General features: G+C 36.1%; 1 protein-coding gene across 1 annotated transcript; it reads right to left on the reverse strand.

Moving 5' to 3' along the window:
- gipc3 (GIPC PDZ domain containing family, member 3) lies at positions 1 to 17,881 on the reverse strand. The gene is made up of 6 exons (XM_017477817.3): positions 17,344 to 17,881; positions 11,405 to 11,590; positions 10,173 to 10,353; positions 4,396 to 4,505; positions 4,212 to 4,293; positions 1 to 2,822 (listed from the first exon to the last, which is right to left on the reverse strand). Exons 1-6 carry the CDS (start codon positions 17,650 to 17,652, stop codon positions 2,671 to 2,673), a joined length of 1,020 nt encoding a protein of 339 aa, XP_017333306.1. The 5' UTR covers positions 17,653 to 17,881; the 3' UTR covers positions 1 to 2,670.
- Between the last annotated feature and the right edge of the window lie 688 nt (positions 17,882 to 18,569).

An 18,569-nucleotide genomic window follows, 5' to 3' on the forward strand; every position in this document is an offset into this window, starting at 1 on the left:
AAAGAGACTCATTCCAAAAATGTATGTTTTTCTTCGGTAAATAACAATGACATTTTCAATCTGTTCATCATGTTGTGTGTTCACCATACAAGTCCCTGTGATTTGAAGTACAACTGGAACACCTCTCAGAGCTGCTGTAGAAAATGAATCAAAAACCAGATTCGAGAATTCAACAGTGCTGTGGTATAATGTTGAATAAAGCACTGAAAATACAAGAGACACTCCACTAAAGTCCCAATTACACACTTATTATAATAACTAAACAGTTTAAAAAGTAGTACATACAAGGTTTTATTGGTAACTTCGTGAAATAAATTTCCAAGATGCTGTACATTGTCAGGTCTTCACTTTGAAAATAATACAAGCTGTCTACACAGTGTATAAATATAACACGATGAGACAAATCTACACAATTCCATCCATCCATCCATTTTCTATACCACTTATCCTACAGGGTCACAGGGAGCCTTGAGAATAATCTAGGGAGCATGGGGCACATGGCGGGGTATAGCCTGGAAGGGGTGCCAATCCATCGCAGGTCACAATCACATACACATTCACACATCTACACAATTTGTTTGTGATAAATATATGGTAAGGAAATTAAGGTGATTTCCAAGATGCAGTATACATGATCCAAATTACATTTGAACGGGAACAGTCACTCAGTCAAACAGTGACGTGATCAAGTCCAACTACACCAACTTTGAGGAAATATTTGTTAAAAATCATATGACATTTTGAAATATAGATTTACAAATACAGAATTGTTTTATTATTTTATTCCAGATTTCTTTGGGTGTACTTGCATACTATATATACTAAGCCCCACATAAGTATTACACAATGCTACTGTGTAGGGAATTTCCAAGGATATTATAAAAAGTATAATAGTGAGATTGTATAAGGTAATTCTCATTTCTGTGAGAATTCTTGCATTTAAAAATAATAGCTGCATGAGCTGAATTTTAAAAAATGTCATCGCTAGTTGAGACCAATTTTGAACTGGGGTCACGTAGGTGAGGTCGAGGAACTGTCACAGCCACATGACTATGCTGACAGTGGACTAAGTCTTCTGGTTTAGGCCACACCCATCTGGGGTTTAAATCCCAATAAAGTTACAGATATTTGGAGCACAAAACAGATACAGACAGTGACATTGCATTATACCTCTATGCCATTCCGAACACAGATAGATATAGCAACTATGTTCTATATTTCAGGTTTGTATTACCACTTTTTATATAATAAGCAATATTAATATGCCACCATGTATGCCATGACACATATTTCTTCTTGGGAGTTGAGTCCAATGACTTATTTCAGTAAAATGGCTTTAATGGTATATATCATGGTTCCTTTTTAAATCTATGAGTAGTCCAGTATTTTCCACTCTTTAAAATAAATAGACATGACTGTTCCCCTTTAATACATTTGAAGAAGTCCAGGCCTCTGTGTACTACAATGAGTCTTTAATGCAGATAAACATTACTGCAGTAGTTCATGTCATATTTCATATATACACACCACAATAAATATCTGCACATGAAAAGAAGACCTTCATTTGTAAGCAAACATTAGATAGAAATGACAGACATCATAGGCCAAAAGCTCAAACTGAAGAGTATCATGTCAAGGCTTGCCAATTCAGGTCAGCTCCCATAAAGCTGTGGTTATAAAGTGACCTGATCTTTTATGACATATAATGAAGTGACCTTTACATGGGCAGACACCACAGTATAAATAGTGTGTTCATCAGCAAATGCTCTTTCAAGACAAATAAAGATAAACAATAACTGAATATTTGGAGCATGTGCATCATGTTATGACTCAAATATGTTCCGAAAAGCTATTTAGTAATAATTAGTTTCAGTCTGGTCTGAAAAACACTTCCAGATGCTGAACTTTAAATAATGCATTTTGTTTTTTAAGCATTCAGTGTTTTACACTGAACACATGGTGTACATTTGCTGATTATTAAATCGAAATTAATATATATCCGTGAAAATAGGTTTACACTTGGCCCAAATAATTGTGCCAGGATATATAAATCTCACCCAAAATCTTTTTCATACAGTATATAACCTCAAATTAGATTAAGCTTTTGTGATTTCACTTTCCAATAAACAGTTCTGTCAAGTAAAAGGAATAGTAATTATTTTCAAATGTAAGGATGAGTTGCACCAACAATGTTTAGAGCGAGTTGTGTTTTATTATAATTACCAGTTGATTTTATATATGGTTTAACAAATCAATGAAATTTTCCATCTTTGATAAAGTAGCAAACATTAGATACAAAACTTATATATATTTTTTATAATCTCACAATCACTGCTTTCCCCAGTCACTGGTTCATACATGAGGTCTTCTGAGATTTTTTGCTTCAAGAACGGGTTAATGACACGGCACACTTCTGGTCTTTGCACTCAGGGGTTTGCTGGGGCCGTGAGAGCTCTGCAGCTAAGGTTGTGAACTGTCAGAGTATAATAATATACATGTGAAATTGAAGTGACAGCTCTAAATCTCTTGTTGAATAATGGACAGCCAGTTGCAGCCAAGAATTTTTTTTTTTAAAGCAGCTACATCTGACACGAGAATACTGTGATAATACCAAAATCTGAGTGTAAGAATACCGAGAGACATAGCCAGATTGAAAAATTGGCCATTGGCCTAAACTCTGCCATTTTTTACATCCCCTAGAGCTCCCCAGATGTCAAACAGAAATACGTCAGGAAAGGCAAAATCCCCTAGAACAGAGTCTAGAGCCTCAGCAAAATCATCTGGATTTTGCTTGTCTTTGGCGGCTTCTACAATGGTGGTTGCTGCAAAGAAACACAAAGTTGAACTGTTTTAGAAGAACAAAATGACATTGTATCTCTCTGGAACAAAACATTATGTTTTCTAAAAGGTATATTAAACTTAAATTGAGGTTAAATAATGTCAGTTTACAACCATGTGTCACAAACGCATCTGCACTGTATCAATCTGCATGTTTCCATGCATTTCTAAGGGATTTGCATGATATTGTACTGCATTTTGACCCATAGATCTATTGTTCAGTCTGCAAAGAACTGTGAAGAACATATACTCACACTCTTCACAATGTCATCATCAAGGGCCTGGTTAGACTCAAGAGATTGAAACTTGTTCCCACTGTAAAATGAATTTTCTGAGAATGCTCCACATTTAGACCAAGATTCTGACATATTGGAATTTGTTCTATTCCCAAAGCTCAAGATAACTGAGTGTAAAAGGACATTAATGGTAGAAGTAGTCACTATGGGTCACTATGCTGTGCTGTATACTGCTATATAAAGGCAAAATGAAGTTCCTTTTTTTTTGTCTAATCTCAATTATGACTATTAGATCTTATTATAAACTCTGCTTTTAATGAGCACTGTTGGTGACATCCCTACAACTGAACATCTCCATTCTATAATTTGCAATAACTAGATAAAATAGAAGATGTAGTAATGATAAGAGCTCTATGCCATTGGAATTTTAATGAATTTTATTGAAACTTAACTTTTTATCAACTTTAAAACTGAAGACATGCAGTATCTTTAGTAAAGATTTTATTTTTACTCGCTTCATTTTTGGAATTGTCACAGTGAACTAACCCTAACTAAATATTATTAAACATAAGACTATAACTCTTACCATTATGATATTGTCTATTTTATCTAGTTGCAAATTATAGAACTGAGACATTCATTGTTTTGTGTATTATAAACATTGGTTGCTTTATTTGAAGAAACTTGTGCAAAATGAATATCCTACAAGAAATATTCTAGTTCGATTCTAGAAAGAAAGAAAAAGTTCAGTAAATAATAATCAATTGTGCATGTAAATATTTCTAGTCTCTATATCTTAACCAAAACAGATGCTTGTTTTCCAAAGCATGTGGTTGTTTCCGTAAAAACCCTGTATATATACACACACACACCTGTTGGGAGCGCAGAACAATAATCACACCCTATTACCACGTGGATCACATGACCTCATAGTACTACTTAGTAGTAGCCACAACTTAATGATCTCCTTCCCTCATTCAATTTAATTATCCATCCATTTTCCGTACCGCTGACTGGGAAACTGGAATGTGTTCTGTGTTTATTATTGATGCGCTGAGGCTTGACTTACGCAATATCAACTGCTTTAGGGAATTTTTTAGAGAGGATATGACATATTCAAGCAAAACCACATCTCACCAAGTTCAGGATCCCGTATGCCCATGTAGCTCTCGAGAAGATCATCAACCATCTTGATGGCCTTCTCTTCATATTCACTGGGCTGATGGGAAGAAAGGAGGAAGAGATACAAGAGAGGAATGACTTGGGTTTAAGGCATTCAGCGTTTTTTCACATCACCATGGCAACTTGATCAGTAACTCACCACTTCCTGAACGGTTGCCGTTCCTTTTGAGCGCAGACGCAGAGTTTCTTTCCCACTGACCATTTTGCCCTCACTGGATTTTGGCGCTCGTGTCCTCTGACCAATCATGTCTCAATGGAGATGCACAAACAGACTTGGATCAAATTTCTATGCAATTATAAGTTTTCTCAAGTAAAAAAAACCCTCAGAATTAACTGATGAAGTAATCATATTACCACCTGCTCTGAGATCATAGCATAAATGATCATACAGCTCACAGAGGACAGAACTGTTTTAAACCAATTCTTTCAAAAATTAATGCCAGCTAATGACATAAGCATGAGTGTTTAGAAAGTTGGGAGCTTTCTTCATAAAATGTTCCATTTATCTCAGATAAAGATAAAAGAAATGTACATTTACACAAAGGCTTGTGTACTTGTACTACTGTTTAATTAGTTTTTGGGTTGTTTTTTTTTTTAATTCTCCCAATTAAAAAGAGGAACAATGTGTGTGAAATTGAATGACTTTTTATAATTCAGCTCAGTGGGGATGATCTCACAGATTTATGTCTTGCTGTCCAAAATCACTGTAAATCATAATTAGAAAGATTTAATAAGATTATGGGGAAATTAAAAAAAAAATCAAATGTGTCATTCTTCTGATAAAAGAAGATGATTGGCTTATAATAAATATTGAAATAAATCTAAATAAACAATTCTGAAAAGACAATTCTTTTCATTAAATGCTACTCAGAAAAGAACACATTTCTTCACTGTTTCTTTTTTTGGCATTGCAACACAATTACACTACTCTGAAAAAATGTACATAATCTAATCAAGGACATTGTCATGCTGAACTTTCACATGTCTGCTTTTTATTTTCTTCTTAACAGCATGACTAAGGTCTTTGATCCCAATTATAAAAACAACAAAGTTTATATGTTTATTATTTGACAAAAAAAATATTTTGTTATTGTAGTAAATTCTTCATGTATCTCATTTGAAATTATGGACCTCACAAGCAGTTACATTACTCCTAAAACTCCTAATGTTTCCTTTTCTGGAATTGTATATTAAATCACTTTGAGTGAGTTTTATACCACAAGACTTAAGATTGCACTTAATTTATACTTCTGTGGTTTTACCAAACGATCCAAAAGGTTTCATTTTGGTTACTGGTTAAGGTTAGATTTAGGTGCTACATCACATAATGAAAATGAACTAATTTCATCCTTGGAAGATAGATTTTACAAACACAGCCATTTTAGTTGCTGTTTTATTTATCTATTTAAATAACCAACAAGCCATTTCTATGGATTCAAACATTCAGAGTTACAACATACAGTACTACAGTTAACTACAGCTCAGAATTCACTTACTGCTTTTATCAGGGGAGAAACAGCACCACAACTCTGTTTATGACACTGTTCATTTATTAAACACCCAACTGAACACTGTAATTTCATATATGGATTAATTCTATTCATGAATAACAACTGTATACCTGTACCAACATGATAGATCAGGCTGGTTCTTCAAATCTGGCCAGTGAAGTCCATTGTCTAGCAGAGTTTACCTCCAACCTCAAACTCACAATTTTTAAAACAGAATGCTACTTGAGGGGACTTATTTCTGTGAAAATTTCAGGTTTGTATCTGGTCCTCCACCAAAGATATTCAACCTGAAAGTGAGTGGCTTTTTTAATGCACTTTCTCACCCCCATAAAAAAATATAAGAGAAGAACTTAGACTCGAACCCTTGCCATGATAAAGTGACTCTAAATGTGGAACTGTGAGCAATCTTGAGCATTACATTTGGACTTAAATTCTAAGTCTAAGGAACAAGAATTTTCAAAATGTTTATATATGTACTTCCACCTTGTAATGTGTTCCAGGGAGCTAGGACCATCATGAGCCAAGATATTGAAGTTTCCGTAAACAACTGCATAACCAATATTTGTTGTGTGCCATGACACAAAGATGGCCGTTGTAGTTAAACAAAGTAAAATAAAACTAAATAATTGGTGTGCTTGCAATGCCAATACATAGATGTATTCACTCAAAAACAAACTGTCAAAATTAAAAATAGTCAAACAACCTGCATTGGACCACTTGAGATAGAATGACCCTTCTTTTATCAGCACACCTATATCGTACATCAAAAATCACAATACAATCACAGTTCTATATCAGTGCTCCTGATACTATATAACCATGACAACAAACATAAACAACAAACAGTAAGATACTGGGAGCAGAACTGTAAATGGTTTAGAGGAAAGTACTGTAATATATTTATAGGTAATTACTGTGCTTTTTATAGTATATCACTGTATATTTCCAGATGATTTTATAGAAATTTAATGGCAGTAGAGTGTATTTACCATATTAAATACTTATACATATAATTTTGGTATACAAACTAAAATGTACGATATAAAATAAAATATAATCCACTATCCTCACTCACTTTACTCATTTGTGTGATGCTTTTATCCAAAGTGACTTACAACTGAAGCATATGAGGGTTCATGTTATGTCACCGGGCAGTTATAGGATGCATACTTGACCTCGCATACATCCATTATTGGCTAGTGTTACTGTGATTGACAGGTGAGAGAGAGTATGCCTCCCACCCAGAGAGCTGGGGAAAGTAGTTTTGTCAGAATTTACGATTGTGATATCCCAAAGATAGGGTGAACACTTTTCTGTTGCACTACTCAGGAACCTATACAGTGAGTTTTACAGTGAAAATAAGAAAAATGCATGATATACTAGATTTTGTATTATGACCTTGAGTAGCTTTATATCTAGCATCTCACACAAAAGCAAGTACAGGTGAGAGTACAGGGTCAGCACTTTTTAAGTGCTCCTGGACTCCTTAAGAGCTTGAGGCCTTTGCTCAAGGACCCAGTTATGAACTCAGTCCATCTTTATGACTTGTGACTCTTATGACTAATAACCAGTGTCACGTCAGGAAGAAACAATGCTATGTGGTTTAGAAGAATGTTTCAGATTGAGAAGCTAATATGTGCAATGTTGTCAGGGACCTGGGAGGCCTGTCTCACTCATTATCAGCCTCTTTAAGGCTTTTATTGAGGGGATCTGACAAAGGGAACACAGCCCTGTGCATTCATGTTGTATTTTTCCATAATTGCTAATATAATAAAACATCTACTTTGGTTTGTTTCATTATTAATGCCACTAACTAAGCAGAGCCATATCAAGTCCCTGTATTGAGTCTGTAAAGGACAATGTGGCTCAATCCCTGCTAAATAAGACATCAGTTTAGTCTGAGTGGAAGTGTATGGTGGCCATTTTGTCCCATCTGGCTTAGCTGTGCTTGCGCTTCTCACTTGTTGCATACTGTAAGATAAGCGTAATTACATGCATTGTGCCCATGAATGGTAATCCATCATTTTCAAACATCCAATTAGCTAATGGTATAATGATAATCAAAGGCCCTTCAATTATTAACAGTAATTTTCTGTCAGAGAGGGAGAGGGGGAATAGGCATACTCATTTTCACCATATGCATATTAAAACTAATTCTGCATTTGCTTAGTCTCCACACTGCAGCTGAATGATTTCCATGCTAAAAGAGATTAGAGCTGTTCCATCTCAATAGCATTCGTGTCTTTAACCCCTGAAATTATAAATGGCCAGATCATTATCATTACTGACTGCACTTTATGTATCACTATCATTAAAGAAGGTTGCGATTAAAAGATTATTGTCTTGCAGTTGAGCTAGAAAGCTAATCTAGCTCCAGCTTAGTATTTAAGAGATAGTACATTACAATTACGGGGCCATTTAGCCCTTGTAACATTTTGTTAGTCCATTTTTCAACGTGTTTGAACAAAAACATCTTAACCCATCTCCGGCAAGAGTATCTCATTTTTGTGAGGTTTCTTTGCTGACAGGCTGTATTTTAATTTTTTAAGCGTAGAATTAGCAAATACATAAAATGTGGATAATTAGCATCCATGAAAATGGCATAAGAACGTCTTCTTTGCAAAAATTTTCCAGATCGGTCAAATTGCTTTTGATACATAATTTGTAATTTGTAAGCTCTTTGCAGACCATAGCTTCAACATTCAACATTCAACATCCAAGATGTGTGTGTATATATATATATATATATATATATATATATATATATATATATATATATATATATATATATATATATACACACACATATATATACATGTATATATTAAAGATGTTTTTCCCCTAAAATCTTTGTTTTTCATTTGTATTTTGTTGGTTGCTATATCACATTAAAGGTGGAGGGAAATCTGATATAATTTATCTTGGTTTCATCAGTGCAATACGTCATTAACAGGATATTTCCATTATAAGTGAACTTCCTTTTCCTTCTTCCACACTAATCCACTATATGATCCATTTGTAATGGAAATATTTCTCCATTCTTATATGACAGACTTTCATTACCTTTCAAAACACAAAACACTTCAAACTACACGATTCCCAGCTCTGTGTACGTGAGACTGAAGTGTTAGTTTCCTCCCTGGCCCACTTCAAGACAAGGATTTACTTTGTATAAGCACGCAAATATGAGTAATTCACTGGAACGTTGAACTGTACAGGGTATGTGTGTTTATTACTATGTACCAGTGTGTGAGAAATGTTTTCGTGTCAAGGATAGGAATATCTGATTTTTATTTTAGAAAAAATAGAAAACTTTAGAAAATTAAAAGAGCCAGAAAATTTCCTTTTGGTCAGTGGGGTGAAGGTTAGAGTTAGGTGTAGCATAGTAGTAATTATCTTCATTAATAATAAAAATAATAATTTTGTAAACGTAATGACAATGACGCGTGTGTGTGTGTGTCTGAAACATGATGGAGTTGATGCTAATACGAGATCTGACCACATGGTGGTAGTGTTTCTCCGTCTTCAAACAGATTCGTGCCGAATGACTTGATTTGTGTCTTTCTATCTTTATAGAGGAAATGAAAGGATTCTCAGCTTTTTGAATTATGCTCGTTAATCATTTAGTCATTCAATTATTTTCACTCGGCCTATAACAATAATAGTCTTTACTATTTGTAGCAGGGATATTCTTAAATTAACTATTTAATTTATTTCTTTTAATACTTCTACATTTAATATTTTAATTACATTTCTTTGTTTCATTTAATTGAATGCTACGTTAAACTAATATATATATACTATATATATATATATATATATATATATATATATAGAGAGAGAGAGAGAGAGAGAGAGAGAGAGATATATATATATATATATATATATATATATATATATATATATATATATATATATATATATATATATATATATATTTGTGCATGTGTTTTCTCTTACACATAAGGTTGTTGTTGTTGTTGTTGTTGTTTTTTTACACAATATGTTTATATGGCATTGATTGTGATTTAATTGGCTATATTATTTTATTTATTATTTTAGATCATATGCAATGCCCCAATGAAACAGTAGTATCAGTATGGCTTACCTTTATTTGATAAATTTATCAAATACAATTTTAAAATCAAAACTACAACGTTACCTAAAAGTAATAAGCTCATGTAATAAAACAAAAACATTAAAGTATTTCACAGCCAAAATTTATGTACAAATTCATGTATAAATGCGACAATTAAAAGATTCCTGTTTGTTCATGAGTAAAAGCCAAGCACTGAATGATGAGAGTAGTGCAGCATGGTGATGATGATGATGACAGACAGACACACACACACACACACACACAGAGGTGACAACGATGACAAACATGGAGGAGATGATGACTCACCAAATGCTTTCTTTGGTCCCACCAGTCTGAGAGTGAACGGCTCTCCTCGCGGTTGCTCCTTCAGCATCTTGGCCACTTCATAATGACGACATCCCACAATGCTCTGGTCATTAATAGCCTCAATGTGATCACCAACACACACATTTTTCAGCCGGTCAATGGTACTGCCCTCCTTTATCCGCTATTAGGAAGGACAATGTTAAGTAACTGGATAAATTCTAACATCTATCTATCTATCTATCTATCTATCTATCTATCTATCTATCGCTATATATATATATATATATATATATATATATATATATATATATATATATATATATATATATATATATATATGTGTGTGTGTGTGTGTGTGTGTGTGTGTGTGTGTGTGTGTGTGTGTATGTATGTATGTATGTATGTATGTATATTTCCACTTATCTGTCTGTCCTCTGTCCATCTACAGTTCTGTTCATAAATTTACATACCCATAGCAGAATCTGCAAAATGTTACTAATTTTTTAAAGGTAAAAGAAATCATAAAAATTGCATTTTGTTTTTTATATAGCACTGCACTGAAAAAACAATTTCACATAACAGATGTTTACATATAGTCTTCAAGACAAAATAATAATTTAATTTACAGAAATGATCCAGTTCAAAAGTTTAAATATGCTTGATTTTTAATACTGTGTGTTGTTACCTGGATAATCAACGACCGAATTTATGTTTTGTGATAATTGTTCATGAGTCCCTTGTTTGTCCTGAGCAGTTAAACTGCCCACTGTTCTTCAAAAAAAAATCCTCCAGGTCCTGCACATTATGCACACAATTGTATCTGTTTGCCTGTCCTCCATCCATCCTCTTTCTGTCTGCCTGTCTGTCCTCTGTCCATTTAATTATCTGTCTGTCTGTCCTTCTGTCCTGATATATGTCTGTTGGTCCTCCATCTATCCAGCTAGCTGGCTGTCCTCCATTTGTCCACATGTCTGTCTGTCTATTGTCTGTCCATCCACCTAACTGTCTGTCTATCCTATATCCATCCACCTAACTGTCTGTCTGTCTGTCCTCCATTCCTTTACCTATGTCTATATTCCTATCTGTCTGTCCTTCTATTTGTCTGTCTGTCTCTCCTCCATCCATCCACCTATCTCCTTACTTAATGAGGTTAGAGGTAGGGGTAGACCTGGCCTTCTTTAGTTACTGTAACACAGAGGTCAATGAAACCTGTGTGTGTGTGTATGTGTGACCTTAATGAAAGCGTATCCTGCGCCATTATCAGTGATGGTCAAGCCAAGGGCGTCCTCCGTTTTAGTGACCTCCACCTCTTTGGTTTCTCCTCGGACGTGAGCAAAGATGAAGTCCTCAAGGCCGATCTGCCCCCCCAACAACTTCTGCATGTCCACTTTGTGTGAGTTTAAAGTACAGAAGAGGATCTGGGTAAACGGGGAGAGATAATGGGGAGGGGTGAGTGAGAGAGAGAGAGAGAGAGAGAGAGAGAGAGAGAGAGAGAGAGAGAGAGAGAGTAAAAAGAGCGTAGAGAAACTGTAGAGAGCAGAGTAGTGAGCAGTGTGTGTCCATGGACTACTAGAGTACAGTACTCATTATTACGTTATAATACTTATACTCTATATACTCAAAGTAATACTTGTAATACATATTAGCTTGTGAAATTTCTGCCATAAAATGGCAACATTTGAATTCAAAATGTTTAAAATCAAAATGTGTAATAAAATGTATTATATTGTTGCGATAAGGAGACGACCCTAGAGTGTGACCCAAGGTTAGAAACCAGGGTCACCTCCAAATTCTCAGAGTACTCTCAGAGCATTCGTCCAAGGATGGAACCCCAGACTTTTCAGCCACCACTGAAATGGTGTCATGTGCAATAGTCCCAAATGGTATGACATTGGCTGCTGCTGCTATAAGCCCCAACAGTCTCTCATAGAGACTGGAGAGGATGCCCAGATCCAGCTTTAGCTTGCTCAATGTTGATAGGATTTACCCTACGCATGTTGGAGATAGAAACACCCTTATCATAGTAGAATCCCATATAACCCCTAGAAAAGATGTCCTCTGCACTGGAGAAAGCATACTTTTCTTGAGATTCAACCTGAGCCCCAAGCTCTTCAAGTGGGGAGAACAACATCTCAATGTTAATCGCCAGTTCTTTGGATCGTGTTAGAATTAACCAGTCATCCAGGTAGTTTAGTACACAGATGCCCTGGAGTCCCAAGGGAGCCAGAGCAGCACCCATGCACTTATTGAAGATGCAAGGGGATAAAGCTAGCCTGATGGGAAGAACCGATTATTGGTACGCGTTGCCTCCAAACGTGAACCTCAGGAACTTCCTGTGACAGGGCGATATTTCTATGTGGAAATATGAATCTTTTAGATCTATTGTCATGAACCAGTCCTCAAACTGAATATGTGGAACGATAAGTTTGAGTGTCAGCATCTTGAACCTGTATGTCTGAAGAGTATGGTTCTTCATTTGTCTGCTTGGCCTTTATAACCATTCTCAGATCAGGCCTATTAGCAGGCTGCTCAACTCGTGGATGCCCGTGCGAACTCAACACTACAGGGCTGAATACTGTCATATGTCAAGCTCACTCAACAGGTCTGCTTGGTAGGCCTGCAAGACTGCCATTGTATGTAGTGACGCACTGCCGCATAGGCCTTGCTCACCAGCACCAAGGTGGCCTTCATGACTTGGATTGCAAAGCAGGCCCCCCTAAATTACCTTATGGAGAGAGGTAGCTCGCAAGTGTCTCCTCCACCTTCAGCATAGCTAAATAGCCATGCCGTTCATTCCCCACAATGGACCAATTATCCGACATCACGGGGTTATAAACAGGGTTTACATATGGTTTTCCCAAGAAAGGGAGTTTTCTGTGGTGTGGGGGAGATTTATTTTCTCTTGGGAGAAAAAAGCTCATCCAGCCTTAGTAATCACTTCAAGAAGCTCTTTATATGCTTGAAAGCTGCCCTACGCTTTTGGCACACCTTTCTGGCTCCTTGGAGTCAGAGAGGATTTTTATTTTTTGGCTTTCCATAGCGGAAGTAGGAGTCGCGACGCGAACTCCAAAATCCGACGAAGAGCTGGACCCGGAAGACAGAGCAAGAGATAGAGCAGCGCTCGTCTCCGGTTCCTCTTCCACATCCATATGAGATCTGCACATGACCTGAGCACGGCTGGCTGCCTCGGATCCGCGACGTTCTGAAACCCAACTCCCTTCGGCCGAGAAGAGAGCGAGCCGCGAGCGGAGCTGCCTAATTGTATGGCGTTCACAATGCGCACAGTCAGACCTCTCGAGGACCCCACCCTAGACACCCAGAAGTGTCTGATGAGCCTCGACTCCACATTGCTCTTGAAGGACTAACCCTTTTTTTGGAGGGTTAATACCCTTAATACTAGGATTAGACGATTGCTTCACCTGTTTCACATCACCTTCTTATTTCAACTTGTCACAACGCTATCAGTCCTAAATTGCCCCTGACCCAACGTGTTACATGCATCAGTCTTCAAAACACTATGCAGTTTTGTTCTAATACATTATATTGTTGCTAAGGTAACAACTCATTTACAGGGATTTGTGTTTTCGTGTATAATTATTGATATGGTGAAACTTTCTGCAAGGAGTTGTTTTTTAACATTTATGGAAGTAGTCTCCAGTGTCGTGGTCAAGACAGAAGAGATTGCATTTTCTGTTTTCGTGGTAACCTGACAAACATCAAAAAAGAGAGAAAAGTGATAACTTGTCTTGCAGATGTTGTACAACATTAAATGTAACTATATACAGATAAAAGCATGACTCATTGATTAATAAATTAAATAGTGTAATCATTGGCAAACTGTTGTAGTATAAGAGCAATAAAACACCTTGGAGCATGCTGTTATTGGAAAATTATCAGCTGTTGGATGATCACACTAAGTCTGCTTCATGACACCACCCATATTTTCCTATAACAGCACACCCCACTGTCTTTTATTCCTAACTTATAGATACCAATGGAGTGACCTAAATACCAAAAATATTTCAGCCTATGTGTCCATTTATACTCAAACATATTTGTGCTTTTCCTGAAAACACTCTGGCTTGAGTCTACACATTAGCACTTGGACCTGGAGGAGATAAACACATTTCCTGGCATGGAAACTTAACTAGGATAGTTAGAAAGGACTGTAGATAAGAGATCTTTTCAAGGACATGTGCAGATTTATTGTGTTTTGTGAAGTCAACAGGTTTGTTACATGAGCTTGGACATTAATTATATCAGTTGTACAGACACTGTTCTTTGTTATGCATGGTATTTCTGCAGGTCTGTTTTAGGACAAAATCACTTATGTAGACAAATGTATGTACATATATTAAAATTACAGTATAGCTCTATACATTTAGACCAGAGGTTCTCAACCTTTTGTAACTAAAGCCCCCCCCCCCTATCATATATATATATATATATATATATATATATATATATATATATATATATATATATACCTACTCTATAATCTGTTTTCGATAGATAGATAGATATTTTTTGCTTTTGTGTTTTTGTACTTTTTTAATTACTTTTCATAACTTTTATGATTTTTCTAAAGTAACTTTTATGACTTTGATAAAACTATATAACAGACAGGTATGGAACATGAATGATCAAAAATGTTTCTGAACACTATAACTACTTTGAACAAGAGAACTAGGCTGTAATAACATGGACTATTTTACATGTAAAACATGTTGCATTGCATTTGTCTTGCGTTCTAAAAACATTCATATATGAATGATGTAAATTGAGACGACGAGCGCGTCTTGTTATCCATGACATTGTTAAATCTCCGTCTCTCAGACACTCACTGAACAGAGCAGAAGCAGAGTGAGGTGTGAGTGCAGCAGGGAAGCAAGACCTCGCGCTTGTAGTACAGTACTGGCCACATTTGGAAAGTTGCTAAGGTTTGCCCAAAAAGTTGCTAGATTTGTCGCTGTTGCAAAAAAAAAGTCTCTAAAGGGCCCCCCAGTTGAGAACCACTGATTTAGACTAATAATAATTCATTATGATCTTACGATATCACTCTGAGAGTGTTCGTAATTCTGGATTCCATTATTTTCTGACTGTTAGTTTTTCATCCTTAGAATGAAGAATGCAAAGAAATTTTTATTCATACCCAATAAAGATGATTTATACAAGAGATTTAGTTTGTTAGATCTCACTGATGTTTCTTCAAAAATGATCAAATGGTGTATGTTAGTAAATAGTGTGTGGCTGCTGGTGATATTAGATGTGAGGCTAAAATTTTATATCCATCAATAACTTGACAAAGAAACTATTAGTGTTGAGTAATACATTATGTCACAAGGTCTCATCTTTGGCATACTGAGAAAGCTGTAGGACGTACAACACACTTAAAGGCAGTTAAGCAGCTGAATACATTATTTCTTAGTTTTTCAAGTGTTTCAAGTACCTAATACTCTACAACCTTCATGCTGTGTTCCTTCCAATATCAAACATGCTAAAAAGAAAAGCCTTTTGTTTAAAGCAAAAACCACTAAACCTACAATACTGTCATGTCTTTTTATGTAAAAGAATCTACCATTTGTTTCTGTCCAATGACATTTTGGAATAAAAAGTAAATAACCTAACTTGTTCCGTGATTGTATTTTATATGCGTTTTCTCAATTACAGCAGAGAACATGTTACGGATGTATCAGCGAAGCAATTATAGGGTGCATGTTACTCTGTGTATTACCTGACAGATTGTCACTGCATAGATAAACAGTCTGGGCTAGAAAGAAATCAACCCTAGACTCTGCCTCATACAATTCTCTGTATCTTTCATGACTTTTGGTGGTGCTGTTGCACTCGATTCCACAAAAATTCTAAATAATCCACTTTGTTATTTTTATTAACATCAAATAATTGGATGTAGATGCCAAAAATGAAACCTTATATTGATGCCTTTTTATGTTTGAATGATAAGTAGAAGTGCTAAACTGCCCTAAGCTATTTGTAGTCAAGAAATCAGAATGTGATCATTTTAACATTTTGCATTTCACCTTTAGAACATAGTGTAAATTACTCTAATTGCTCTAATAACTTTTATAACTGCCCCCAACATTTCTTCCTGAAATGTTCTAACTCTGCTTTCTTCACATCAGGTCTGGTGATCAATAGGGTCACTGCAAAACTTTGTATTGTTCTTTGTATATAATTAGTATGTACATACATGTATGTTGATAGTTACAATTATAATACTCTACATTTTCACCCTGTAGGTGAACCTGTTTTGATTTTATTATTTGTATGTACTGGTTCTTATTTTGGCTGGGGAATTTATAGAAAAACCTGGAATATAGTGACTACTTAAGCGTATCACATGTCAGTGCTGCACACTCCATTTTTTCTGATGTACAGTACTGTACAAATGTTTTAGGTACCCTTTTTTTGTACAAACTTTGTACTTTTACATTATCAAGTCAGTACAAAAAACATTTTAAATTAGTTTTCTAGCACAAAATTAAATGTTACAGAAAAATGTTTGTAGGTCATTTAAGAAAGCAGCATATTACATGAGAGACCACTGGTCAGACAAAAAAACACAATGAAGAATCAAAAAATAAGAATCAAGTGCGACAGTCAAAATCTCCAGAAGAACTGTGGCTGGTTCTGCAAGATGCTCAATAAAACTTACAGCTCATTTCCTTATAAAACTGCACAAATTGTACTGGAGACTACTCTTTTAATTTTTGTTTTTATTTTTTTGTCACACCAAATATTGACTTTGTTTCATTTACTACTGTTTACCGCTCTTTAGAGTATTTTGTTAAAATGTAGAAACATTTAACATTTCTTTATTTTGAAGTCTCTTTGCTCTACAGCATTTCTTTGCGTGTGCCTAAAACTTTTGCACAGTACTGTATGTTTGAAAAAATGCATTTGTTATAGGTTTAGATACAAACTGCACCTTTAAATAGAAGGCATGTATAGTAAATACTGGGATTGCAGATATAAGGAATGATTCTTAATATCACCCTTACTACTTGACTAATAGACCATTTAATCTCATACTGACCTTATTATAATTAGTAGGCCTATGTTGGTTTTGGTCCATTATGAATAACACCATTCTGTCTTATGTGGCCTCAAAGATACATGTTTTGCTCATTTCTATTAAACTGTGGCTTACCTCAGAGGGAGAAATGTTGAAAACCTCTGCGATCTTGGCATAGAGCTCTTTAACATTGGTGAAGCCATGAATGCGGCCTGTAGGACTTCCATGAGCAAGCTGAGTGTGAAATATCAATTTCGGTCTCTGGCACGGTGGAGAAGGAGGTGAAGTAGGTAAAGGTGGTGCAGAGGGCACCACACTGCTTTCCTCCTCCCCAGTCGAGCTCTTGGAGTCCTGCGTTTGTGGGCTCATGGCGTCTCCGTCCTGCATCAGTTCGTCTTCACACTTTTTCCCCAAGCCCCTCTGCATGCTGTCTGGCCTGAACATACACACACAGCTGCCCGGTACTGGGTCTGATGTTGAATTAGTGATGAGGGTAACCAGATAACAGGAACAGGTGAGTGCTATTTGCTTGGCTAAAGAGAAACGTGACACCACTTCAGCCAAAGGCTCTTATTATTGATATAGGAGACGAGAGCAGGACAACAAACTCACAACAACCAGCCACGCAGCTAGAGAATACTGAGTCTGACTGTCATTATTCCCATGTGGCTGAAGAGAAGGTGTTTACACCTGGGAAGAGAGAAGAAAAAAGCAAGGAGGAAGTTGGTGGTTAGTGGGAAAAAGACAGTTTTTGCAGATTGCTCCAATATGAAGAAAAAATTTGTTTTAAGTGTTGAATTTCAATTCATTCCAAGTCAACCTCAAGGGGCCAGTTGCAATTTACTCCAATTCAGCTTCAAGGGGCCATTTCCAGTTTTCCTCAAGTCAACTTCAAGGGGCTTGTTTCAATTCATTCCAAGTCAGCTTCAATTGGCCAATTCAAATTGATTTCAAGTCAGCTTCAAGGGTCCAATAAAAATTTACTCTAAATCATCAAGGCCCAGTTTTAATTCACTCCAACGCAACTTCACAGGTTTAGTTCTATTTTTCTCCAAGTCATCTTAAAGAGGCCATTAACAACTGACTCATCATCAGCTTCAAAGGTCCATTTCCAATTCTTTCCAAGCCAGGTCGAGGTACAATTTGTTGCAAGTCAGTTTCAAGGGGCTAGTTTCAAATCACTCCAAGTCAACTTCAAGGAGCTCTGTCCAAGTCCTCTTCAAGGGACCATTTCCATCCACTCCAAGTGAATTGCAATGGGCCAGTTCTGAATCACTCCAAGTTGGTTTTAAGAGGTAACTCTTAAATCACTCCAAGCCCACTTATCCAGTTCCAAATGATTCCAAGTTGGCTTCAAGGGG

This window comes from Ictalurus punctatus, chromosome 10 (assembly GCF_001660625.3).
Source record: "Ictalurus punctatus breed USDA103 chromosome 10, Coco_2.0, whole genome shotgun sequence".
Lineage (NCBI taxonomy): Eukaryota > Metazoa > Chordata > Actinopteri > Siluriformes > Ictaluridae > Ictalurus > Ictalurus punctatus.